General features: G+C 48.5%; 3 protein-coding genes and 1 pseudogene across 3 annotated transcripts in view; 2 read left to right on the top strand and 2 right to left on the bottom strand.

Moving 5' to 3' along the window:
• Positions 1 to 1,571: 1,571 nt before the first annotated feature.
• On the bottom strand, positions 1,572 to 3,986 carry LOC113457227 (annotated as a pseudogene).
• A 513-nt stretch (positions 3,987 to 4,499) lies between these two features.
• Positions 4,500 to 5,168, bottom strand: LOC101981384 (histone H2A type 2-A). The gene has a single exon (XM_005356939.3). The coding sequence runs from the start codon at positions 5,131 to 5,133 to the stop codon at positions 4,741 to 4,743; it is 393 nt and encodes a 130-aa protein (XP_005356996.1). The 5' UTR covers positions 5,134 to 5,168; the 3' UTR covers positions 4,500 to 4,740.
• An 11,301-nt stretch (positions 5,169 to 16,469) lies between these two features.
• On the top strand, positions 16,470 to 17,651 carry LOC101980247 (histone H2A type 2-A). Its single transcript, XM_005356936.2, has one exon. It carries the CDS (start codon positions 16,505 to 16,507, stop codon positions 16,895 to 16,897), a length of 393 nt encoding a protein of 130 aa, XP_005356993.1. The 5' UTR covers positions 16,470 to 16,504; the 3' UTR covers positions 16,898 to 17,651.
• Positions 17,652 to 17,674: 23 nt separating this feature from the next.
• LOC101981304 overlaps positions 17,675 to 26,829 on the top strand; it is a 15,166-nt gene continuing 6,011 nt past the window's right edge. The window contains exon 1 of the mRNA XM_013349834.2: positions 17,675 to 18,198. Within this exon, the coding sequence (XP_013205288.2) occupies positions 17,794 to 18,198 (405 nt within the window). The 5' untranslated portion in view covers positions 17,675 to 17,793. The remainder of the gene's footprint in view (positions 18,199 to 26,829) is intronic.

The following is a 26,829-nucleotide window of genomic DNA, read 5'->3' as shown; positions in this document are numbered from 1 at the left end:
ATGTGAAATCAGAATGGGGGACAGTGGTAGGTATTGGAAGTCAGAATGGGGGACAGCAGCAGGCATGGGAAGTCTGAGTGCTGTCATCACCTTGCCTGAGGCAGTTGAGGAAGCCCAAAACTGTGGACAATTTCTTCTGGTCTTCCCACAATTTCTCCTGGTCTTCCCAGGCCACAGTAAGAGGCACAATTCTGTCGCTCCAGCTCTGGGATGTTTGGGGTTGGAGGGTGTTGTGTGCGTGTGTGCTGTCCCTAAGGTGGCTGCTATATTAGGCAGCAGTGTCCTGGGGAAGCCTGGTTCTAGGCTGGGTGAGAGGAATTTGGTCAAATCATCTGTTATTTTCTCCAAAAGTAAACACACTCATTTGTACTGTCAACTCTTTCTTTCCCCTGTGAAAGACCAGTCTTAGGGCAGCTGAGTGGAGAACTGGCTTAACTCATTCATGGCCAAAATCCACAGCTGTTGGGTAGCAGCCTAGGTAAGCAAGTCACTGACCTCAAAAGCTCACCTTCGGTAGGAAGCCAGAAAAGATTAAAAGGAGAAGGCTTCCAGTGTCCCATATCTGCCAAGAGGCCAGGTCCTGCACTGCCTGGTAAACTGCACCTCCCCCTCCCCTTCCTTTTCCACTCTCTCCTGCATCCTGTGGTCTGAGTTTGGCAAACAAGTTTGACTCAAGTCACAGAAGGGAGTGAAGTGGCCCTACCGTGAGAAAGGCAAAGGCAGGTCATAGCTGTTCCTACTAAGCTAGGATCCCTGACTGCCTCAGAACATGACATGTACACACTGTCACCCAGATTTCTGATGTGGGTGGAGCGATCTTGGCTATTTTGGTATCTAAATTGGTTGGCATTTTGCTGTTAAATCTGCCTTAGTTTCATGTCATGGTGCAAATCTGCACGCGCATGGGTCTGCTTAGCCACTGATAGTTTTAATGTTCCAAAAAGTCACTCATGCTGAGAAGTTTGGGGCTCAACCTTTGAAGCAAAGTCCAGTAAGATGATGGGTGCGAAGTGCTGTCTCTCCGCAGCTCTAAGCCTCTGCTAAACTTTCTGCTTATATCTGAACGCAGGTGGGAAGGACCCAATCACTGTGGCTGAGCAGGAAACGAGGCCCTGAACAGAAACGAAGTGAGCTGGATAAGTTGGCCAGGATTCTGTCTGTTTATAGTCTGCTGCTATAACAAAACATCCAAATTCTCTATAAAGCTGTATATTTGGCTTGCAATTCTGGGGACTCAGTGGTCCAAACAGCATGGAACTTGACCGCAGTAAGATACAGCGCAGAAACAGAAAGGGACCTTTTGATGTGCAGAAAGGCCAAGCAGATAGGAAGGTCTCTCTTTTAGGATAACCAGCTCTTTAAGAACCATCTCCTGAGGGCACGCATCAATTAATTCTGAGAATGATGTCCTCACGCTCTGATAAGGCTGCACTAGACCACCGATTTAAGATTCCCCCACCCTCAACAAAGCCATACTGCAGACTTTTGAATGACATAACTTTGAACACAAGAACTCGAGGAAACACATCTCAAACCATATTCAAACCATAGCAGGCCACTCCAACAAATCATCACATTTTGGGTAGTTTAATCAGAAGACAATTTCTCATGACTCTGGAGACTGGACACACAAAGCCAAAGTGGGGACAGGATTGGTTCTCCGAGCCTCTGTCCCTGGCTCGCAGCCGGCACCTTCTTACTGTATCCCTGCCAGCCCTGTGTGTTCTAACACGCACCTATATCACCATTGTGTAATAGGCACAGTGTTGTAATACTTTAATCACTGATTTCAAGGTTCTAGTTCCATACTGAGGCACTCAGGGTAGGGCTGGAAACTGTCACTGTCAGGAGTGAGTGACCAGAGCCCCAGGCCTCAGTTTCCCCCTTTATTCACTCCTTTCAAAGGCATAGTGTTTTTAAAAAGTATTTTTGCGTCAGTTTCTCCGCTCATCAGTGAGTCTCAGGTGCCAATGATTGAAGGGGTTAGGAATGGGATGGAGTGCAGGCTAAGACCCTGACCCATACCCCAGCTAACAGGCTGGCTTTGGAGCAGAGCTAATCCCGAATCCTCCTCCCAGCTCTGGGGGCTCTCAGAGGGCAGAGAGGTGAAAGAGGAGAGTCATGGCGCTTCCCTGGGTCACTGACCACCAGTATCCTGAATTCAAAGAGCCTTGAACCGGTAACTTCTCAAATATTTAGGCAAAGCTCAGGTTTGCTTCCTGGAAGATTTCCTAGAAGTTTCAGGCAGTAGACAAGAGGGAAGCTCCCTGATAATGACCCAAGTTATTTACTATGATCTTTGAGTCTCAGGTGCAACATTCACCCCTGCAGAAGACCCTCCTCAGGCCAAGAAATAGCAAGTCCTTCCTTGACATTCAGAGTCTGTTTCTGTACAGCAAAGTCTCTGATATATAATGCATATATTATATCATATTGCAGTTGGGTTGGCATTTTAAAGTAAATTAAATGGAAATAAGGGGGAGAAAGTAACCAATTGCCACAGAATAAGGTCAAACCAGAGTAATAAATATTGAGTTCCAAGAGGCTACAAGAGGTCTAATTCCTCAACTCCACAGGAATAGGGGAAAGGCGGGTGTCACTGGATATTACTGATAGTGGCCCACTTACCACCGATCATGAGCACACAGTCAGTACCCAGACATTGCCTAGAAGTAAAGGGAAGATGCAACAATTATCTTCAGAAGTCTAGAAAGGTTATAAGGTAGCTGAAAGCTAGGTGTCCGGGACGTTCAGCTTCTTTAGGAAGGCCGGTTCCCCGCTAGAGCAGGGTCTCAGAGATGTTCAGGCACTGGGTGCACTATTTTTCCCACTCAGGTCATAGCACACCCAGTATTGGACAGTGGTGGGCGTGGCACTCATCAGTAGAGGATACTTCTTGTCATGCTTACAACAGATCCTTTAACTCCTGGACTGCGATGCTGTTTCCTTAGCGACGGCCTTATGGCAGGGTCGCTCCAACCCATCTCAGCACCAACGATATCATTAGCAATAACAGTCGAAATACAGCACAGGTTTAAGATGCCCAGGCAGAAAAAAGGCGTTGCAGACTGATTGAACTAGGGAACTAGACAAAGAGGTTAATGAGAAAACCCAACAATCGCTTAAAAAAAAATCCAAGAAAAACCCCTTAAGAACACTTTTGTAAGACGTCTGGGAAAGCATTTGTTCCCAGAGCATGCTACTGGGTTATTCAACAGATGTTCTGGGAACCTTCCTACAAAGAACCCTTTAAAGAGCCACAAGTGCAACAGCTAAAGTAATTAAACAGCACCCATAGATGCTCCGCGACCACCCCGAAACCGACATCTCCCCAGGACCGTGGTAGACAAGGACAGAAAGGCGAACAGCTCCTTCGCGCGCACGTGGTGGCTCTGAAAAGAGCCTTTGGTGGGATGGAACCGACGCGTGGAGCTCAGGCCCGCTCCCCGCGGATGCGGCGGGCCAGCTGGATGTCCTTGGGCATGATGGTGACGCGCTTGGCGTGGATGGCGCACAGGTTCGTGTCCTCGAACAGCCCCACCAGGTAGGCCTCGCTCGCCTCCTGCAGCGCCATGACGGCCGAGCTCTGAAAGCGCAGGTCGGTCTTGAAGTCCTGCGCGATCTCGCGCACCAGGCGCTGGAACGGCAGCTTGCGGATCAGCAGCTCGGTCGACTTCTGGTAGCGCCGGATCTCGCGCAGCGCCACGGTGCCGGGCCGGTAGCGGTGCGGCTTCTTCACGCCGCCCGTGGCCGGCGCGCTCTTGCGGGCAGCCTTGGTGGCCAGCTGCTTGCGCGGAGCCTTGCCGCCGGTGGACTTGCGGGCGGTCTGCTTCGTGCGGGCCATGGCGAGGACGGGACACACAGAGTCGAGGAGCGCGGGGACCTGAGCGGGGCCCGAGCCGGCCGACTTTATAGGCGCAGTCTTCCCCGCGGCGGGGCGGAGACAGCGACTTGAAAGTCCCGCGCTGCCGGGCCATTGGCCGTGGCGTCACCGGCCCCGGGCCGGCCCATTGGCTGGGGCTGTCCCGCCCCTGGTCGCCCTGCTGCCTTGTCCAGCCCTGCGGCCAGCTGACTGGCCAACGCTCCCCGCGGGGACAGGGGACACCTCTGTTGGCTGCAAATCCCAACTCTGGACGTCTCTTCCAGAGGTGCGGGAGCTCACCCGCCCGCCAGCCAGCCCGGCGTCCAAATTCCCAGAGCTAATAATGTTCAGTGTCGCCCAGTCGCGATCCCGAGAGCTGGCCGCGCCCCGTCGTCCAGATACACGTCCCTCTTGTAGACTTTGCCGGGGGATCGGGCGACAGCGGAGCTAGTTGTGCTTTGCGTCTGCCCTGGGCTCGACGTCGGGGTTAAGTCCCAAGCCCGGGGGAGGGGCAGGAAGCGTTCAGGAGACTGGGGAGGGAAGCAGCGCGCGGGACAAGTTATGCAGGGTGGATGTGTAGGACCGACAAATGGCGCCAAGTGCTTAGGACAGTGCGGGGTTCGCTCCGGGCCGGGAGCACTTAGGGCGACCGCACAGACGACCACTGGGGGACCTCGGACACAGTGGGAAGGGCGCTGGGGACGCATAAAGCGAGTGGTCCACGCTACATCCTACACTTTGGGAACGGGCCGCCAAAGGCCACGACACCGGCTACCGTGACACAACTCTTTAATCTGAAGGAGTGGGTGGCTCTGAAAAGAGCCTTTGAGTTCGCGAGCGTCCCCGGGACGCGAGCCGCCACGGTGCGGGCAGCGGCCTCACTTGCCCTTCGCCTTATGGTGGCTCTCGGTCTTCTTGGGCAGCAACACCGCCTGGATGTTGGGCAGGACGCCGCCCTGCGCGATCGTCACTTTGCCCAGCAGCTTGTTGAGCTCCTCGTCGTTGCGGATGGCCAGCTGCAAGTGGCGCGGGATGATGCGCGTCTTCTTGTTGTCACGGGCCGCGTTGCCCGCCAGCTCCAGGATCTCGGCCGTCAGGTACTCCAGCACGGCCGCCATGTACACGGGCGCGCCCGCACCCACGCGCTCCGCGTAGTTGCCCTTGCGCAGCAGCCGGTGCACGCGCCCCACCGGGAACTGCAGCCCGGCGCGGGACGACCGCGACTTGGCCTTGGCGCGGGCCTTGCCTCCTTGCTTACCGCGGCCAGACATGACGGAAGACGCAAACTCACACGCTCGCGCAAACAGGGATCTGGACCACGGCGCCGCCGCCTCTTCCATTTATAGACACGGCCCCGATTGTCCGCCTGACGCGCTCATTGGCTCACACGCGTCCTCGCTCCTTGGCCAATAGGAGCGCGCGCTCACAATCCGCTCATTTACATAAGCCGGGCTCCTTCGCCTGGGCGCCGCTGCGAACGCCGAATCACGACGCACGTGGCCAGAGCCCTCATTTGCGTGTGGCCGTTGTCAGTGTCGGGTCCTCGGGGGCGCCCCGGCCTGCCGCACGTCGGTTCTACCGGCTCGGGAGCGGGCCGAGCGCTCCCCGCCTGTGACAGGGAGGGCGGCGGTGTGGAGAGAGTTGCCGGGTGGGTGTAGGTGAGCCGCTCCGTCTCCGGTGCGGGCTTCTCGTCCCACGCCGGGTTCCCCGGGAGCTCGATCGTCCGCTGCTTATTTGTGTCCATCGCGGGAGAGCCAGGCTGCCCTGCGCCTGCTGCTCTGTTGCCTGGGCAGCTGGCAGGTCAGCAAGTACTGCTCGTCTCTTGAACAATTCCAAGGCTTTTTGCCTTCTCTAGACGCCTACCTTGTCTTGTGATGATGATGGATTCTGGTTTGTTTTTTCTCTTATTATCCACAGAGCTTATTTCTACTCGAGTTTCATGTGTGTTTGCGAATGAGGAGTTTAAGTCTGAAGAGGTATTTTAAGAATGGTGGCTTACACGACTGTATTTTTTGTTTTCATGGGAAATGAAGTCAAATCATGCTAATATAAATATTGTCAGAATGGAGAAAAGCATTAGGCTGCCCTTCAGTCCTGGCAGTGAGGCGGTCTGTGAAGTAAAAGTCTCTTTACTGAAGTACAGTTTGGAAACTGCTCCTAAAACATTTGGACACTAAACCTAGACAGTTGGTTACTTTTGGGTTTTTAGTTCAGTTTCCAGTTTACACACGGCGTCTTAAGTTTTAAGTTTCCTGTTTCTGATGACAGGATTGAAGACATACTTCTGTACCAGTCCTTAAAGATAGAAGTCTTATTTGTATCTAGATTTGGATACTGTTTTCGTGCTAGTTTGGCCTATTCTGGAATATAGGTCAGTGTGCTTTCCTAGCGTATGTGAGGGTCTATCCTCAGCACCACACAAGGACGCTGACAGTAATTATTTATCCACGCAAATATTGTTTTTCGTGTTCTTTTTGCCTTAGTTTCCTTTCGCGCTGTCACCCTCCTTTAGGGCGTCTCCCCTCTGGCTCCGCTGCTCTGCGGTGAGTCAGCCTAATCATCTACCCGGCCAGCTGTTGCACTGCTTCTGGCTCTCCTCACAGTGTTGCTCTGGTGTTGGTGCTGCACTCTTTTCCCACAAGGTCGCTGCGGATTGGGTCCCAGGGCACCTTGGGTATTTTTGCTCCAAGTAGCCAGTGCTTCTTAAAATTCAACGAAAAGAGATACAGCTGAACCAGACCCTTGTATAATTAACCCCCAAGGAACTTTCTAAACAAGAGTGACTACCCAAGGGCATAGAAGTGCTGTATAGAGGGCGGCTTGACTTCAGCGCTGAGCTGCTTCACAAACCCAGTCCCTAAAGAAGCAGGCACCTGTGCTCTGTAAAAATAAATAAATAAATAAAAAGGCCTCCCTTGTGGCCACAGGGTAACTGAAAACTGGCTGAGAGCCTGGCATTGCTGCCTTATTGTGTGTTTGTCTTCCTTTCTAAGGCTGAAGGGGCAAAGATAAGTTACTGCCCTACCTTTCTCGTGCATCACAGTAGCTGAGAGCAATTATCCATGAATTCACCCTAGAGCTGAAATGCCCTTTCTGTAGGAGTGAGAGGGGTGACCTCACATGATGGCAGCAATATGGACTCCCAGTTTGCAGGATCAGAATTGGAGCAATGACCTGAGAGAACACACATCTAGCAGGACTGCTTAGTTATGCCTACTTCCTGCCTGCCCCAAGGGGGTTACAGTTTTTCCTCTTCCCAATACAGTCACCTGACTAATTCTCCCCTTTGATTTTCCCTTGAATTTGGAGGAGCAACTGAGCCTAGCCCGGGTTTCTAGGGCTTTACCCTAACACCTTTGGTTACTCTAAGGAGTCTGTCTCCTAACTTGTTTTGTTGCATATTCTAAGGACACTGGCATAGGTTTATGACTTTGGCTTTGTAGAACAGGCTGAAGTGAAAGGTGGTATTGACAAGGAACAAACCTTGAAAATAAGTTGCTATCTATGTTTAGGAAAATAACTTGCATTGGGTTGTGAAGCAGCAGGCAGGGGTGGAATGTGGTGGCTCGGGTGGGGCATCTACATAGTGAAATCTGACGCACCAGCTGTACTTAGTCTGCAGCTTTGGAACTGGGTTTGCTTATTTTACCAAACAGAATGGCTTCAGTGCAAGAAGAGTGTATTTCCAGAAAACATGACAGACCTATAGTCGAGTCTCAGATGAAATATTTAGTAAAAGATTGTAGTGATATTTCATTTGAATTTTAATAAATAGAGCTTACCTGAAGATCAGAGTAAAACAGCTGCACCGGTCAGCCTTACAGACCAGGCAGTGGTGATACACACCTTTAATCCCAGTAGCCACACTAGTTTGCTATGGAACCAGGTAGTAGTGGTGCATGCCTTCAATCCCAGCACTAGGGAGGAATATACAATAAAAGATGGGGAGAGCCGGGCGGTGGTGGCACAGCCTTTAATCCCAATCCCAGCACTCGGGAGGCAGGAGGCAGGTGGATATCTGGGAGTTCGAGGCCAGCCTGGTCTACAAGAGCTAATTCCAGGACAGACACCAAAGCTACAGAGAAACCTTGTCTCAAGAAAAAAAAAAAAAAATGGGGAGACAGCTTTCTGGCAGTCTCATTCTGAGGATTCCTGGAGGAAGGATCACTACTTTTGGACTGAGATAGAGGTAAAAGCCAGTGGCTGGCTGTTTTGTTTTTCTGACCTTCAGGTTAAATCCCAATATCTGTCTCTGGGTTATTAATTGTACTACAAAAGATCGACTATGACAAGTAGCAATGGAATGAATTGTCCAGATCACCCAGATGTTAAGGTCATGCTACACAGCACAACTGGCAATGGTAACATGAACGCTGGTCCTACATCGAGAGTTATGCCCACGTCACACAGAACCCCCAAACGAGACCACCACAGAGCCGGTATCTCATGCAAACACACTGGGGTTTATTGATCATAATCCAACACACTGAGGCAGCAAGTGGGGGAGACAGCCCTGAGTCCTCGGTTAGGGGTTTTTAAAGGGAAAACCGCAAGCAGGGTGGCACGAGCATGGCGTTTCGGGGTTGAGTATGGGTATACAATCTCTGAATCCGTTGGTTGGGGTATAGAGGAATTTCAAAACAGCAGTTAATCAGATACCAGTAAGGATGTCTGAGCAAGCAGATGTACACAGCTGTTGTCTGGACACCCTGCTGGGTCACTCTGACCAGGGCTGGCACAGTTTCTTGGTGATGTTTATGACTTTTGTTGGGCTGCATTCACCCACCCCCCCTTAGGCCCTGTCTAACATGGAGTTCTTTCTCAAAATGGAGTTTGTTCTGCTCCTTCACAGGGAGCCAAAGGAATCTTTTGGAATGTGCTAAGGAACTCGATGCCCAAAAGTTGTGGTTAAATTTCATATTTTAAGTGCTTGCCAAGAACCTCGTGTATACCTCTGTGCTCTGTCTGTGTTTAACATGGCAGTGGACTCTGGCTTAATGATAAACATGTTAGATATTGGTGGGGGCGTCACAGAAACCAAATTTCAATTAAAAGTTTAATCCAAAAGGCTAATCGTGTTACCATTCCTCGCGGGACATTTTTCTTGAAGTCTCTGTATTGTATAGCTGTTCCCTCTGAATGAAATTATTTTCTCCTGCAAAGCATGGAGGCTTAGAAATAAAATTTACAAAGCTCAGAAAACTTCTGAAACAAAAGTCACAAGACCTCTCTCCAGGGTTTTACAATGAATGTGGTATGATTATCAGGGGATGGACAGGCTAAACTCTTGGCAAATTGAAGGAGTTTCAAGGATGCAGTCTTCAATTTCTTGTACCCAAGTAGGCTTTTTAGTGATGCAGCTGCCTCTGACTCACAATGCTTCTTTAACACTTCACCCATACTCACAGGTCCCCAGTAAACCTCGCTGGCTCACTAAGCTAGTCTTGGGTGGAACGGTTTCTTTGCTGGTGGTGCCTTATCTGGGGTGAATAGATGCACATGGAGGGTGAGAGTTTCTTGTACACCAGAAAAGCACAGGAAAGCAGGAACAGTTAAACATCCATGCTCATCTCAAAGGAAGGCGATGCCTCCCCGCCTTCCACCATGAACACTGGGAAAGGATGTAGTTTATAACCTAATGACCTTTGCTGTCCTCTGGGCCAGGCTCCACCTGAGTCCCCCAGAATATTATGTTCCTTTATCCCAGACTCATCTCCCTACCCCCACTAAATCTTGAACCTTGCTTTTTAGTGCATAAACTCATCCTTATAAGGGACATCACTCGTACTTTACAACAGGCTCGGTACCTGTTATCTTGGGGCCAGCCCAATCCTGACCCCACAGGCATCAGATATAGCTCAGTCAGTCTCCCTAGACCCTTACCTTGAGCACTGTTCGAGTCACCAATGCCTATCCTCATGGAAGAATCCATATGAGCTTGTTAAATAACTTCAATGTAAGCATGTCTTAAACTTTGTTGTACACACAGGACTGAGTTAATTATCATGAGGTAACTTTTGCCCCCAAAATTGTGCTGTTTAAATATGGCTAAAATAAACCACGAGGTGCCAGACTTCAGAAGTTTGACCCAGTCCTACCTAAGCTGGGCTGAACCAAGTTTCATTCTTCCCTCACCCATTGTTGTCCTGCCAGCCATGACACATGCAGGGTCCTCACACATCTCTCTAGGCTCTGTCACACAATACTCTGGTATGGAGATGGCTTCAGAAGCTCAAACTACGGTGTGTCTTTTCTTCATACTTGAGCTTGTTGTTGAAAAAAACCTCTGGAGATGGAGTAGGAGCTGAGGAATAATGTTTATGGATCTCTTACATAATCTCAGCCCTGGTTTGAGGTTAGGGGTGGGACCAAACAGGTCACTGGGGACTGCTGGCTAGCAAGTCTAAGGGAAACTAAGCTCTGGGTTCAGTAAAAGATCCTGCCTCACATCACAATCCTGACTTCAAACTCTACTACAGAGCTCCAGTACTGAAAACAGCCTAGTACTGGCATAAGAACAGACAGGAGGACCAGTGGAACCAAATCGAAGACTCAGATATCAATCCATACATCTTCGAACACATGATATTTGATAAAAAAGCAAAATATATCAAATGGAAAATAAAAAGCATATTTAACAAGTGGTGCTGGAATAACTGGATATCAACATGTAGAAAAATGAAAATAGGCCAGGCGGTGGTGGCGCACGCCTTTAATCCCAGCACTCGGGAGGCAGAGGCAGGTGGACCTCTGTGAGTTCGAGACCAGCCTGGTCTACAAGAGCTAGCTCCAGGACAGGCTCCAAAGCTACAGAGAAACCCTGTCTCGAAAAACCAAAAAAAAAAAAGGAAAAAGAAAAATGAAAATAGACCCATATCTATCACTATGCACAAAACTCAAGTCCAAATGGATCAAAGACCTCAACATAAAGCCAGCCACACTGAACCTCATAGAAGAGAAAGTGGGAAGTACACTTGAATGCACTGGCACAGGGAACCACTTCCTAAATATAACCCCTGCAGCACAGATACTGAGAGAGACAATTAATAATTGGGGCCTCCTGAAACTGAAAAGCTTCTGTAAAGCAAAGGGCGTGGTCAAAAAGACAAAACGACAGCCTACAGAATGGGAAAAGATCTTCAAAAGGTCTGATCTCCAAAATATACAAAGAACTTAAGAAATTGGACACCAAAAGATCACATATTCCAATAAACAAAATAAGTACAGACCTAAACAGAGAACTCTCAACAGAGGGTTCTAGAATGGCTGAAAGACACTTAAGGAAATGTTCAACATCTTTAGTTATCAGAGGAATGCAAATCAAAACTCTGAGACAAGATCAAAAATACTGATGACAACTTATGCTGGAGAGGTTGTGGGGAAAAGGGAACACTTCTGCATTGCTGGTGGGAATGCAAGTTGGTACAACCCCTTTGGATGTCAGTGTGGCAATTTCTCAGAAAATTAGTAAACAATCTTCCTCAAAACCCAATAATACCACTTTTGAGTATCTATCCAAAGGATGCTCAATCGTGCCACAAGGACATGTGCTCAACTATGTTCATAGCAGCTTTGTTTGTCATAGCCAGAACCAGGAAACAACGTAAATGCCCCTTGACTGAAGAATGGATTTAGAAAAAGAAAGTGGTACATTTACACAATGGAGTATGGCACAGCAGAAAAAATAATGACAGCTTGAATTTTGCAGGAAAATGGATGGAGCTAGAAAACATTATTTTGAGTGAGGTAACCCAGACACAGAAAGACAATTATCACGTGTACTCACTCATAGGTGGTTTTTAAACATAAAGCAAAGAAAGCCAGCCTACAAACCACAATCCCAGAGACCTTAGACAACAATACGGACACTAAGACTTACATAGATCTAATCTACATGGGAAGTAGAAAGTAGAAAAAGACAAGATCTCCTGAGTAAATTGGGAGCATGGGGACCTTGGGGGGAGGATTGAAGGGGGAAGGGGAGAGGCAGGGAGGGGAGCAGAGAAAAATGTAGAACTCAATAAATATCATGGAAAAAAAAAGATCCTGCCTCAGAGGAATGGAGTTGGATAACAAAAGCTCACCTCTGGCTGTGTGGAGAGAGCACATCCGTGTGTGCACACAGCTTAATCTTACGTCTTTCAAATGTCAGTGGAAAGTCAGCGTGTGTGAAATGGAGACTGTGCTTTTGTTTCCCAGCCACCCAGACCCAAATAATCACACAAAAACTCTATTAACTGGCGGTTAAGAGCTTTGCCTGCCCTTCCAAAGGTCCTGAGTTCAATTCCCAGCAACTACTTGGGCTCACAACCATGAGAGAACACTGAATACATAATAAATCTTCTTTTAGAAAAACCTCTGTTAATTATAATAGTTTGGCCAACAGCTCAGGCATATTTCTAGCTAGCTTCTTACATCTTAAATTAACGCATTTCTATTTTCTATATTTTACCACTAGGTTTGTGTTACCTCACATCTTGCTTCTTGGGTGGCTACATGGCATCTGCCTGATTTCGCTTTCTTTCTCCCTACATTGTGTAGTTTTCCCACCTAGATATATTCTGCCCTGCCATAGGTCAAAGCAGCTTCTTTACGAACCAATGGTAATAAAACATATTCATAGCATACAGAGGGGAATCCCACATCATCTATGACTTCATTAGATATGTTTAGCGTATTTAGAATGTGTAAATGTGTTTAGTAAATGTAATATTACATCATATTGTATTTGACCTAATATATGACTCCTACATTATTTATTGCAATACAGTTTTTTTTTTGTTTTTTTTTTTTTTTTGGTTTTCAAGACAGGGTTTCTCTGTGTAGTTTTGGCTTTCATAATTTTTGTGTAGGTTTTACTGTTTTTTTTTTTTTTCCAGGATGAAACTCTTGGAAAAGAGCTAGGTAGCAGATGTAGTTTGTTATGGTGTTGTGATGATTATTCTTGGTTGTCAAGTTGACTACATCTGGAATTAGCTAAACCCAAGCAACTGGGTGCACCTGTGAGGCATTGTCTTCATCATGGGGCGGGGGGGGGGGGAGACCCATTCAAGTCTTTGGAGGTGGAAAGTCTACCGTAAATCTGGGCCACACATTCTTGCGGCAGCTCATATGAAGGTCATGGAGAAGGAAGTTCTTGCTCTTTGCCTGCTTGCCCTCACTAGCAAGTTCATTCCGTCCCTGGCATCGAATCCTTTGGATTCGGGGACAGTATGTGCATGCCTGCTACTAGCTTAAACCTTGGCTACCTGGGACCAGGATGCTGGTAATAAGCTCTCAATTTTAGAATCTAATAGGCAAATCCTTTTCCCCACTTAAGAAAATATTGATAAGTTCTGAAAAACTTAGACTACGCACAGCATACAAGAGCCACCAACTACTGGTATGTTTTGAACTGTATCCACACAAAAGATATATTGACGCCTAAACCACAGTGCTTTAGTATTCTGTCTTATCTGAAAGCGTTTGGGCAGATGTGATCAAGTTAAATTAATTACAGTAGGATTTCATCCAGTGTAATTAATAGCTTCATAAGAAGACAAATAAGGGTTAATGTCAGCTGAATATGATCAAAGTACATTATGTAACTACATGAAATTGTCAAAGAATAAAATTTAAAACTTGCCAGGGAAAGAGGTGAAGTAGAACATCCAGGGAGAAGATGAGGCCGACTGGAGTTATGCTACCACACACAAACATCCCGCTTCCAGGTGCAGAGGGAGAAGGAAGCATCCTTAGATAGCGGAGGGGCCCCCGGCCCTGTCACACATCTCTACTGCAGGCTGCTGGACAGCACGACCCTGAGAGAACAATGTGGGACCTTACTATGTTGTACTTAAGAAAGCAACTGCCAAAAAATTCAATTATTAAAATTTATAAATAAAATTCTACATGAAAAGAATGTCAAACCATGTTTGGCCCTGATCAAATGCTGATATTTTAACATTTGCAGACTGTGAGCCAAGTAACTCTCAGGAGATTTTATCAGAGCAACAGAAAAAGAAACTGGCACCGCTCCTGCCTATTATCTTGACTTCACAACAATTTTATCTTTTTGATGTCAAAGAAGCTTCCCCCTAATAACATTCTACACTGTCCCTTCCATGTTTTTTGAAATGGTAAGCTTGATACAGATGTCTGAAGGAAGCCAGGGCAATTTTTAAACCAATTAGGTCAACCCTAAGGACCATGTGTATGATGGAGGTGGGGGAAGAGGAGGGGGGCGGATGCTCTGCTTCCTGAGACAGGCAGTCCTAATACTGTGTTCAGTCCATACATGCAGAGTTGTGTGGTCTTTGCTGAATCCTAGATTCACCACACAGTCTCTCAAATATGAGTTCACATATCCATTTGAATATCAGTTTATCAAATTGAATGAGAATGCTTGACAGACATTCAACTTCTCAACTTACTTGCTTCTCCGTATTCCATCCTAATAACACTGTCTACCCAAATAGTTGTTCAAGCCAAAACCCTGGGGCCTCAGTTGTTGGACTAGAAGTCCAAACATCAGGGAGGAGTTGCTCCAGACACCACTCACACAGCCACAATTGATGCAAAAGCAAAAGGATTTTATTCTGTCATGACAGGGCCCTTCAGGTTCAGGATATGAAGGACCTATGATAGCTGTTACAGTCCATCTTTTAAAGTGAACAGCCACAGACACAAGGGGGGACCTGTAGGTTGTTTTCCAACTTATTGGATTGGCTTATTCAAAGGGTTACTAGCAGTAATTGGTCTATTCCAGGGCAGGAGAGGAGCTGCATGATCGGGTAGATAAGGGGAGCATCTGTGGGCCTTCCTGACCTCGGTCCAGTGACTAAATCAATACATCAGGAACTGAGTCAACATCTGTGGGTTGTCTTTGCCTCAATTCCCAGAATGGAGTTATGTTTGAAGATTATTCACAAGGACACAGGAGGATAAGCAGTCCAGCATGTGTGTGTGTGTGTGGGCGACTGTTCTGTTTCCAAGAGAGAGTGAGTGTGAGGTTTTTAGAAAAATGTCTTAGGGTTGAGGGGGCTTACAAATGCATTTAGAGTCTTTCATACTCTTGCCTGTTTCACCAAAAGACTTATAATTCTACCTCCACAATAGAACTCTAGCTCAGTATTTGTCTAAGTTACTAAGACTATGCTCCAATTGAACATGTCTATAAACTACCAGTGGTTCCCACTGACAGTAGAATCATCCACAAGCTTAACACAAATTACAGAGAGTAGAAGATGCTGGTTGTGATAGTTTTCTGGGTGTTGCTGATGCAATGCTAACATAATGGCAGTCCAGAGATGGCACTTTCAAGGGTCACTCCAGCACCAGACACAGCAGAAAGTTCTTAAACGGAGTTTCGGAGCTTCTGGGTAGCCATTGTGCAAATGATTGACAAAAGCAATTTCCTTTCCTGCACAAAAATCGGAGTTGCCAAAACCAATAATCTCAGTAAATGAACACCAAAGGTTCTATATGGTTTTCCTTTTAAAGCGCTCCCAGATCTTTTCAGGTCTTTTGTTGCCATTTTGTATGAGAGTAACCCTTTAATCCAAACACTTTGAAGTAAGGCTCCTAGCAGTGAAACACCAAGCATGTAACAGGTAGGCTTTACAATGTTTCAAGTAGAAGGAATAGAGGGTATCAGAATTACCAGCTAATTCCTAGGTATCACGAATTACGCTTCCATCTTCCTCAAAGGAAAGCCTCCGCATACATCAGCATGTGCTTGAAAAAAGCATCAAAAGATTTGTAGAAACTTAAATCATAAAAATTGGATTTTCTAATTAAACATGAATGGAAAACATTCATTGTGCTTAGAAGGTAAGTTTGCTTACTTACATCCACTTTCATTGCCTGCATATAAATTAATCAAAGTAAACAATTGCTTGGCTAAGGGAATCAGATCGGACAAAATGAAAGCTGAAGACGAGTAGAGAAGTAACCGCACTCTAAAGAAAGATACCCGTGTTCTGTGTCAGGATCATTCTCCGGGCCTAGTACTGTATGTCATTAATAAGAGAGGACTAAAGGAAGCGAGACACTGGTAAAGGTTAAGAGGAGATGGACAAGCCTTGATCCGAGATGGAAGCAGCATCTACCCTAGAAAAGTGTACTTGGTGACCTGGCCAGCTGCCCAGGCAACAGAGCAGCAGGCGCAGGGCAGCCTGGCTCTCCCGCGATGGACACAAATAAGCAGCGGACGATCGAGCTCCCGGGGAACCCGGCGTGGGACGAGAAGCCCGCACCGGAGACGGAGCGGCTCACCTACACCCACCCGGCAACTCTCTCCACACCGCCGCCCTCCCTGTCACAGGCGGGGAGCGCTCGGCCCGCTCCCGAGCCGGTAGAACCGACGTGCGGCAGGCCGGGGCGCCCCCGAGGACCCGACACTGACAACGGCCACACGCAAATGAGGGCTCTGGCCACGTGCGTCGTGATTCGGCGTTCGCAGCGGCGCCCAGGCGAAGGAGCCCGGCTTATGTAAATGAGCGGATTGTGAGCGCGCGCTCCTATTGGCCAAGGAGCGAGGACGCGTGTGAGCCAATGAGCGCGTCAGGCGGACAATCGGGGCCGTGTCTATAAATGGAAGAGGCGGCGGCGCCGTGGTCCAGATCCCTGTTTGCGCGAGCGTGTGAGTTTGCGTCTTCCGTCATGTCTGGCCGCGGTAAGCAAGGAGGCAAGGCCCGCGCCAAGGCCAAGTCGCGGTCGTCCCGCGCCGGGCTGCAGTTCCCGGTGGGGCGCGTGCACCGGCTGCTGCGCAAGGGCAACTACGCGGAGCGCGTGGGTGCGGGCGCGCCCGTGTACATGGCGGCCGTGCTGGAGTACCTGACGGCCGAGATCCTGGAGCTGGCGGGCAACGCGGCCCGTGACAACAAGAAGACGCGCATCATCCCGCGCCACTTGCAGCTGGCCATCCGCAACGACGAGGAGCTCAACAAGCTGCTGGGCAAAGTGACGATCGCGCAGGGCGGCGTCCTGCCCAACATCCAGGCGGTGTTGCTGCCCAAGAAGACCGAGAGCCACCATAAGGCGAAGGGCAAGTGAGGCCGCTGCCCGCACCGTGGCGGCTCGCGTCCCGGGGACGCTCGCGAACTCAAAGGCTCTTTTCAGAGCCACCCACTCCTTCAGATTAAAGAGTTGTGTCACGGTAGCCGGTGTCGTGGCCTTTGGCGGCCCGTTCCCAAAGTGTAGGATGTAGCGTGGACCACTCGCTTTATGCGTCCCCAGCGCCCTTCCCACTGTGTCCGAGGTCCCCCAGTGGTCGTCTGTGCGGTCGCCCTAAGTGCTCCCGGCCCGGAGCGAACCCCGCACTGTCCTAAGCACTTGGCGCCATTTGTCGGTCCTACACATCCACCCTGCATAACTTGTCCCGCGCGCTGCTTCCCTCCCCAGTCTCCTGAACGCTTCCTGCCCCTCCCCCGGGCTTGGGACTTAACCCCGACGTCGAGCCCAGGGCAGACGCAAAGCACAACTAGCTCCGCTGTCGCCCGATCCCCCGGCAAAGTCTACAAGAGGGACGTGTATCTGGACGACGGGGCGCGGCCAGCTCTCGGGATCGCGACTGGGCGACACTGAACATTATTAGCTCTGGGAATTTGGACGCCGGGCTGGCTGGCGGGCGGGTGAGCTCCCGCACCTCTGGAAGAGACGTCCAGAGTTGGGATTTGCAGCCAACAGAGGTGTCCCCTGTCCCCGCGGGGAGCGTTGGCCAGTCAGCTGGCCGCAGGGCTGGACAAGGCAGCAGGGCGACCAGGGGCGGGACAGCCCCAGCCAATGGGCCGGCCCGGGGCCGGTGACGCCACGGCCAATGGCCCGGCAGCGCGGGACTTTCAAGTCGCTGTCTCCGCCCCGCCGCGGGGAAGACTGCGCCTATAAAGTCGGCCGGCTCGGGCCCCGCTCAGGTCCCCGCGCTCCTCGACTCTGTGTGTCCCGTCCTCGCCATGGCCCGCACGAAGCAGACCGCCCGCAAGTCCACCGGCGGCAAGGCTCCGCGCAAGCAGCTGGCCACCAAGGCTGCCCGCAAGAGCGCGCCGGCCACGGGCGGCGTGAAGAAGCCGCACCGCTACCGGCCCGGCACCGTGGCGCTGCGCGAGATCCGGCGCTACCAGAAGTCGACCGAGCTGCTGATCCGCAAGCTGCCGTTCCAGCGCCTGGTGCGCGAGATCGCGCAGGACTTCAAGACCGACCTGCGCTTTCAGAGCTCGGCCGTCATGGCGCTGCAGGAGGCGAGCGAGGCCTACCTGGTGGGGCTGTTCGAGGACACGAACCTGTGCGCCATCCACGCCAAGCGCGTCACCATCATGCCCAAGGACATCCAGCTGGCCCGCCGCATCCGCGGGGAGCGGGCCTGAGCTCCACGCGTCGGTTCCATCCCACCAAAGGCTCTTTTCAGAGCCACCACGTGCGCGCGAAGGAGCTGTTCGCCTCCCTGTCCTTGTCTACTACAGTCCTGGGGAGATGTCGGCTTCGGGGTGGTCGCGGTGCACCTATGGGTGGTCTTTTAATTTTCTCAGTTGCACTTGTGCCCCTTTAAGGGTCCTTTGCAGGAAGTTTCCCAAAACACCTTTTGAAGTAACCCAGTAGCATGTCCTTATGACAAATATGCTTTTACAGTCTTGAAAATTTGCTTTGGAGGTCATATCTATCATAGCATAATTTTACTAAATTTTTTCTTTAAATCTAAACCATTATCTACTTTCAGGTGGACATTTGTTTCAGGTTTAATATTAGGATAATGAGATACAGGGTTGAGTGTAGAGGGAAACAGAAGGCTGACCACTACGAAGAACTCTGCCTTCCTCCATCTTAGTGTTCCTTGTCCTCCATGCTCCACCTTGTGAGCGGCACACACCAGAATTTCTAAGTCCTTTCATACTTCCAGATCATACCATATTGCCCCTCAACCCTGTTTGTTCCTTCTCAGGTGCCTACACTACTGCTAGATAGCTTTGCTTTCTCCCTCTCATCTGTTAGAAGTTCCTTGTCTCATCACTATTCATCTGTCCGGTACCTGTGCCTTAACTGACCCCTCAGCTTACACATTCAGGACACCCTCTCTGCCGCTCGCTAAAGTAGCAGGAGGAGCTGCATCTACATTTTTAAATTTAGATTTATTTTATGAGTGTTTTGTCCACATACAGGTATGTGAACACATGTACCGTGAGCCTTCCTGATGCCTGAGGAGTTCAAAAGAGGCTGATGGATCCCTTGAAACTGGCATTATAGACACCATGTGGGTGCTGGGAATTGAATCAGGGCCCTCTGCAAGAGCAGCCTGTGCTCTTAACTGCTGAAACATTTTTTTCAGCCACATAACTTTAACTTTTTTAAAGATTTATTATGTATACAGTGTTCTGTCTGCATGCATACCTGCAGGCGAGAAGAGGGCATCTGATCTCACTACAGATGGTTTGGAGCCACCATGTGGTTGCTGGGAATTGAACTTAGTTCCTCTAGAAGAGCAACCAGCTCTTAACCACTGACCCATCGCTCCAGCCCTACCCCATCCTGTCCTGCAGTAACTATTTTGTTGTTTTGATTTTAGAAACAGTTTCTCTTTGTAGCCTTGGCTGTCCTGGAACTTGCTCGGTAGACCAGGCTGGCCTTGAACTAATAGAGGTCCCTTGCCTCTGCTTGGACTACTGGGATTAACAGTGGGCCGCCACCACCACCTGGCTACAGGAGCTATTTTTTAATCTCAATAAAAATTTGATACACATCTATTTCCTACGGTTTTCTGTTGCTTCCTAGGCTTATTCTCCGGCCGACCTCATATAGCTCCTGCAAGCATAGTATCTTCAAGTTCTGTTTCTTCTGTCCAAGACGCCCTCCTTTGGCAAGCTCATCTTCAAGATCCGTCCCCACACGTCTTCTCTTCCTTTTCCCTCTTTGGTTTCTCTTTGGGTCGTCCTCCTCTCCTTCACTCTCTAATATCTCCTCTCTTTCTCTGCCCTCAGCCTGGGACCAGCGATATTCTTCACGGAATAATACCTAGGCAGTGTCTGGGACACCACAGGAAAGGGTTACTGATGGACTTGATTTGCCTGATCCATCTTTGCACTGGGCAGGCTCAAGGGGCCAGGTTTTTTGGAGTTCAGAGCAATTAACTCTGGACTGGAATTCTGGGAAGATCCTTTAAGATCCTTGAAGCAGGTCCCAAATCAAGGAAGCAGAAAACTTCTCATAAGCAATGTCTGAGAAGCCCCCCAAAGTGACGTCATTGGCTTGTTTCCAGATAGAGTAATTGAGAATCCTGACAGCTGTACCCCTACTAGCTCACCCCCATAAGCACTCTCTGAAGGCTAATGACCAAAGGTAAGGCCTCTTAAGGATGGGGTCCTACTGAAATTTCTTTGGGATGTGGGTGGAGCTCAGGATGGGACCTCCCAAAAGTACCAGCAAAGACTGGCAGGGAGGAAGGAAGATGGACAGGAGATGGAGTGGGACACAAGCTTTAGGAGCCTTGTTACAGACTGAAGAGATGGCTCGGTGGTTAAGATCACTGTCTGCTCTTCCAGAGGACCCAGGTTCAACTTCCAGCGCTCAAATGGCAGCTCACAACTGTCTGTAACTCCTGGTCCAGGGGATCCAACACCCTCACACAGACACACATGCAGGCAAAACACCATACCCCCCCCCCACAAAAAAAAAACAAAATCCTTTTGCTATGAGTTGGGACTTAAGGCCCATGGGAAGGTAGGACCAAACTCCAGACCTTTTTTTTTTTTTTTAATTATGTACACAATGTTCCGCTTGCACAAATGCCTGCAGGCCAGAAGAGGGCACAAGACCGCATTCCAGATGGCTGTGAGGGAATTGATTTGAGCACCACGGAAGAGCAGCCAGTGCTCTAAACCCACGGTGAACCTTCTCTCCAGCCCTTCAACTCCAGACTCTACTAGAGAAGGACCACAACAAAAGATGTGGGTCTTCATTTCTTTGTCCCGAATAGACTTGTATCCACATTGCTTTCTGTTAAGAATGAAGATAATTTAGTTTAGCCGGGCGGTGGTGGTGCACGCCTTTAATCCCAGCACTCAGGAGGCAGAGGCAGGCGGATCTCTGGGAGTTCGAGGCCAGCCTGGTCTACAAGAGCTAGTTCCAGGACAAGAACCAAAAAGCTACGGAGAAACCCTGTCTCGAAAAATCAAAAAAAAAATGATAATTTAGTTTGCACAAAAAGCTTAAAACAAAGGCTCTCATGTGGTAATTGTTACATCCAACATGGCCCCCCAGAATGGCAGTGTCAGTGACAATAGCCTAAACAGAAGGACTTTGGCCTGGGTAAACAGAGGATTGTTACTGGGTAAACAGACACAAAAGCAGGTTTGTAGGCCAGGAACCTCCCTTAATCCATCCCAAAGGTCAACTACCTCAGGCAAAGGCATCTAGTTCCCAATTAATCCAAACAGCTTGTTGAAGCTTTAATCTAATTAATTTGATTCTTTCCTGCGTCCAGCAGGGGCAAGAGCCTGTCTCTGCCCCGCCTTATCACTTCCTCTCTCCATTCCCAGTGCTGGGATTAAAGGTCTGAGTCACCACTGCCTAGCCTCCAAGGTTAACTAGAGGCTGGCTCCACCCTCCCATCTCCAGGCAAGCCTGATTTGTCAGAGCACAAAACATCACCCAACAGTTTGTAAAGGCTGAGAGACCCCACCCTGCTAACAATCATAAAGTCTGCTTTTCCACCATTTTGCTCTCCTCTCTGTCCACCCAGCAAGAGATAATCTTATAGTTTGATCCCGAATAAACCTCTCTACCCACGGAGTGATTCAGTGTGGCGGTTTCCCTGAATCCTTGATTCCAGTAATGGCACTAATGGCATCGTTAACATTAATGACATCAGAATTGTATTACTAACTTTTCTTGTTGCCCTGAGAAATGCCCAATAGAAGCAATTCAAGTGAAGGTGGAGTTCTTTTGGTTAAGAGGGCGCAGGGAAGTCAGTTGTGACATACAAAGCCTTAATCCTAGCACTCTGGAGGCTAAGGCAGGGGGACCCCTGAGTTTGAGGCCAGTCTGATTTACATAGTGAATTCAAGGACAGCCAGGGGTACACAGAACTATTTCTCAAAAACCAAAATCAAACAGTGCCCAGAAGGGGTGTGGTGAAGGGCTGGCAGTGAGGGTGGTGGCCATTGACCACACTGCAGCAATGGTCAAGCAGCAGTTAGCTGCCCATGCTCTGCTCACTGGTCTAGCCTGGGACCCCGGGCCACTGGACATACTGCTGACATGCGGAAGTGGGCTTCCTCCTCAGTTAGGAATCTCCCTGACGAATCCTGGTGTCTCCTAGCTTGTTTGAATTCCAGTCAACTTGACAATAAAGACTAACCACCAGCCATAAGTATCATTGTAAATTTTGATTATGACTGTCATGAAAAAAAAGATACCAGCCGGGCGGTGGTGGCGCACGCCTTTAATCCCAGCACTCGGGAGGCAGAGGCAGGCGGATCTCTGTGAGTTCGAGACCAGCCTGGTCTACAGAGCTAGTTCCAGGACAGGCTCCAAAGCCACAGGGAAACCCTGTCTCGAAAAACCAAAAAAAAAAAAAAAAAAAAAAAAAAAAAAAAAAAAAAGATACCAAAACAGTTTGTGGATAATTTGAAGTATATGAGCAGTTTGTGCTCTAGACACGTCTGTGGTCCTGAGTGCTCTGCAGCTGGCTTTCCCTAAGCTCATTTGGTTTCCCAGGGCTTCGAGAGGAAAAGACTGTTTCATTCCTGCTGAGACAGAAACTGTGCCTCTGCAGCCCAGGAGCCAGGGGCTTGTGTTTTCTCTTCCTTTGTACTGATTTGTTGTTGTTTACTCTTTGACTCTTTTGGCTTTTTAGGAGGGGGGGGGGGCACCACCTAACTCCCAAGTAAATCACACACAGAGACTTAGTCTTACTTATTTGTTATGGTTTAAGTAAAAATGCTGCAGGTCCTCAAGTGGCAGCAGTGGGCCATAAGACCTCGCCACAGGTCCCCCAAGTGGCTAGGTGCTTGATGCTGTCCTGGTAGCATGTGGGGCTAAGGCAGCCATCATGCAAGGTAGCCACTACTTCTTGTTTTGTTTTGTGTTTTTGTTTTGAGACAGGGTTTCTCTGTAGCTTTGGAACCTGTCCTGTAACTAGCTCTTATAGAACAGGCTAGCCTTGAACTCACAGATATCCACCTGCCTCTGCCTGCCTGGTGCTGGGATGAAAGGCATGTGCCATCACCTGGCTGCCACTACTACTTAATACAAGTTTACATAGTTTAAGGAACCAGAAATTATTCTATTCCTGGATGGTTATCCTAAAGAAACTCTCAGAAGACACAATAAAGGTGCTGAGATGCTAGAGACAGTGTGGGTAATCCTCACCAAGAGAAAGGACACATGAAATCTTCACCCTGTCTTCCATCTGGGCTGTTTTATAAACGGGGAGGCCCAGGTGCTGGCAGACTTAGGTCTGGGGAGGGCCTTTCTCAGAAGTGGTCCTTTAAATGCATCCTGGACATGGTGGGAGGGAGAACAGTTCACTGGGTAATCCCATTGGTGACGGCTCTGCTCTCATGACCTAATTGTCTCCTGTGCTGTCTAGGCTTTGTGCCAACTTGACACAAGCTAGGGCCATCTGGGAAGAAGGAGTCTTAATCAAGAAATGCTTCCATTGTATTGGTCTGTATGTAGGCAAGTCTGTAGTGTGTTTTCTTGATTATTTGGAGGACCCAATAAGTAGTAGGTAATGCCATCCCTGGGCAGGTGGTCCGGGGTATAAGAATGCAGGCTGAAAAATCTTTGGGAAGGCAGCTGTTGGACTCTAGCGTCCAAACACCGAGGAGGAGTCACCCTCAGAGACCACCTCACACACCACAGCCAATGCAAAAGCATGAGGATTTTATTAATTCTGTCATGACAGGGTCCCTCAGCATTCGGGAAGCTGAAAGACCTCGAGTAGCTGGCACAGGCTACTTTTAAAGGAGAAGGCCACAGAAGCAGAGGGGTTGTGATTGGCTTATTCGAAAGGGCTATTACCAATAACTGGGTGGAGAGCTGTTGCCAGATCAGATGAGGTAAGAGGTCATTTTGACCCCGTTTCCCAGGGGACTGAATCAAAACATACGTATATGGGTAATTGTTCAGGAACTGAGTACGTGCGAGTGTAGCTGTTAGGTCCTCGGTTCCCAGGGGAGGAGGGGAAGCACTATGGCACAGAGGCTGAGAGGGTTCAGAATTGTCAAAAATGGCTTCAGGATTGTCTTAAAGTCTTACACAGCCAGTAAGTTTTCATGGCTTCTGCTTAAGTTCCTGCCTCCAGATACCTGTCCGATTTGAATCCTGCCCTTATTTTCCTGGATAAAAACGAACAACAACAGTTCCAGGCTGAATGTAGTTGTAATCCCAGTTCTCTGGAAGCCAAAGCAGAAGGATTACAAATTCAAGACAAGCTGGACCACATTGGCAAGCTGGTCCACCTTACGGAGGGGAGCAGGAAATTGGTGGAATGAGATCAACATTAAAAACAATGTTTTAATTTTAAAAATTCTTTTTATATAATTTTAAAGTATAAACCGGGTGGTGGTGCACGCCTTTAATCCCAGCACTTGGGAGGTAGAGGTAGGAGGATCTCTGTGAATTTGAGGTCAGACTGATCTACAGAGCTAGTTTCAGGACAGCCAGACAGAGATACCCTGTCTGGAAAACAAAAACAATAACAGCAAAAAGACTTATAAGTGAAAGAGGTTGTGAACAGAACCGGAAGGAACTCCTGAGGCAGGAAGCCCAATCTCAGTCTTCAGTTCACTGTGGATTGCGGGGGGGGGGGGAGGGGGAAACAGCCACAGAACTTCTTCACTCTGAAGCCTGTAGAAGCTCAGAGCATGAGGGGAAGGGAGGAAAGCGGCTTGGGTTAGTTAGGGTTCCTATTGCTGTGATGAAACACCATGATCAAAAGTATCTTGGGGGGGAGAGGGTTTGTTGTACATATTACTTCCATGTAACAGTTAATCACTGAGAGCAAGGAAGGTAGAAACTCAACAAGGCAGGGACCTAGAGACAGGAGCGGATGCAGAGGCCATGGAGGAGTGCTGCTTTCTGGGTTACTCACTTCTTTCTTTCATTTATTTTTATTCATTTATTTATTTATTTATTTATTTATTTTTTGATTTTTGAGACAGGGTTTCTCCGTAGCTTTTGGTTCCTGTCCTGGAACTAGCTATTGTAGACCAGGCTGGCCTCGACTCACAAAGATCCGCCTACCTCTGCCTCCCGAGTGCTGGGATTAAAGGCGTGCGCCACCACCGCCCGGCTTATTCATTTATTTTTGAAGATGGGCTTTTCTGTGTAACAACCCTAACTGCCCTAGAACTCACTTTGTAAATCTGCCTGCCTCTGCCTCCCAAGTGCTGGGAATTAAAGGCATGTGCCACTTCTGCCTGGCTCAATCTTATTTCTTACAGAAGCCAAGACTACCAGCCTGGGGGAGATCCCGCCCACAATGGGCTGTGCCCTCCCCATCAATCACTAATTAAGGAAAAGCTTTACAGGGTTGCCCACAGCACAATCTTATGGAGGCATTTTCTCTATTGAGGTTCCTTCCTCTCAGATGACTAAAGTGTGTATTAAGTTAAAACTAGCCAGCACAGTGATGTTAAGGTAAAAACTAAACAAAGCTGATGAATCTATGACCTTTGATAGCGTCAGGGCCTGGAACAGGAGCTGCAGGTGAGCTCACGGCAATGCTGGGGCCATTTTCCATGGCTGCTGTCCTCAGGCAGCAAATAATCTATCATTTTGTGAAGAAATCCATTCATGCGTATTGTAAGAAATTCAAAAAAATTCAGAAAAAGTCAAGGAAGAAAAATACCAATACTTACAAAGTGTTGTTAAATTTTTCTGACTATTCCTAGCAATTCTCCGTATATTCATACAAATGAGCATGGTTAGTCGCAGTCTGTCTGAATGTCAGCGTGGGTCTTTTGGCTCAAGTAGAGAAATAAATAACATCTAGATTAACAGCTACAATGGAGTGGAGGCTTTCAAAGGAAGGGGTAGAAGGAAAACAGTGAAAGGTGACTCCAGAGTCAGTGGCACAGTCCAGGCAGCCTGGCCGACACAGAGTTCCGGACAGCTGGGGTTACTAGGGAGACCCTCTCTCAAAAGGCAAAAGATAAACTATGGTGTAAAGACTGGATCTTGGAAAATTTGGGGAAGAAAAAAAGTCTTATTGATTATAAAATTCAATACTGCACTATTAAAAGCACAAAGCAGTAATACTTAATAAAACAAGCCTGTACCCTTTTCATTTCTATGGCCTCGATGGTTGCTTGAGGGTTAAAGCAATTGGGTCTTTTTCCACCTGTATCTTTTACTTAACATTAGGATTCAGGTCTGCTGTCTTTTCCATCAAATAAACCAAAATCTAATATTATGGCAAGCAGGGTGCCACGTATTTCCTCTAAAGGAAATCTGGAGGTGGGGTTCTAATTTAGTGATAGAGAACTGGCCGGAATGCCCAGCGCCATCACCATAACAACCAAAACATCTGTCACCTGGGTCCGTGCTTGTTAAATGTGGGTTAGAACCATCTGGAGAGCTTGGCATTGTGCCACAAATTGCTGGGCCAAACACCCAGAGTTTCCAGTTCAGTTGGTCTGCAGAGAGGCTCAGGTGATCCACACTGAGAACTGGAATTCCCACTTTCAGAACCACCGACTTCACCAGAGAAAGGTTTCCTGCTTCCTTTAGTGGCTGAGTTAGTTCTCTTTAAACCTTTGTAAGGCAGTGATTCAGAGCGCTTCAGTGAGAAGCAGATGTTTTCATCTGGAGGGCCCCAACAGGCGGAGTCACAGCATTCATTATCTGAACTAGAACTGTAAATCGAGGGCGAGGCTTAGAAGGAGAGCCCATTTCTTCCTCAGCGCAAACGGTCACACAAGCTGTCCTTGCTATCCCCGCCCCCACCCCCAGCCCTCAGGTTTACTGAATTTCTTTCTTTCTTTTTTTTTTTT

The sequence above is a fragment of the Microtus ochrogaster genome, chromosome 21 (assembly GCF_000317375.1).
Source record: "Microtus ochrogaster isolate Prairie Vole_2 chromosome 21, MicOch1.0, whole genome shotgun sequence".
In the NCBI taxonomy this organism is placed as follows: domain Eukaryota; kingdom Metazoa; phylum Chordata; class Mammalia; order Rodentia; family Cricetidae; genus Microtus; species Microtus ochrogaster.
Note: the sequence above shows the minus strand (reverse complement) of the source record. Positions and strands in the feature narration are given on the sequence as shown.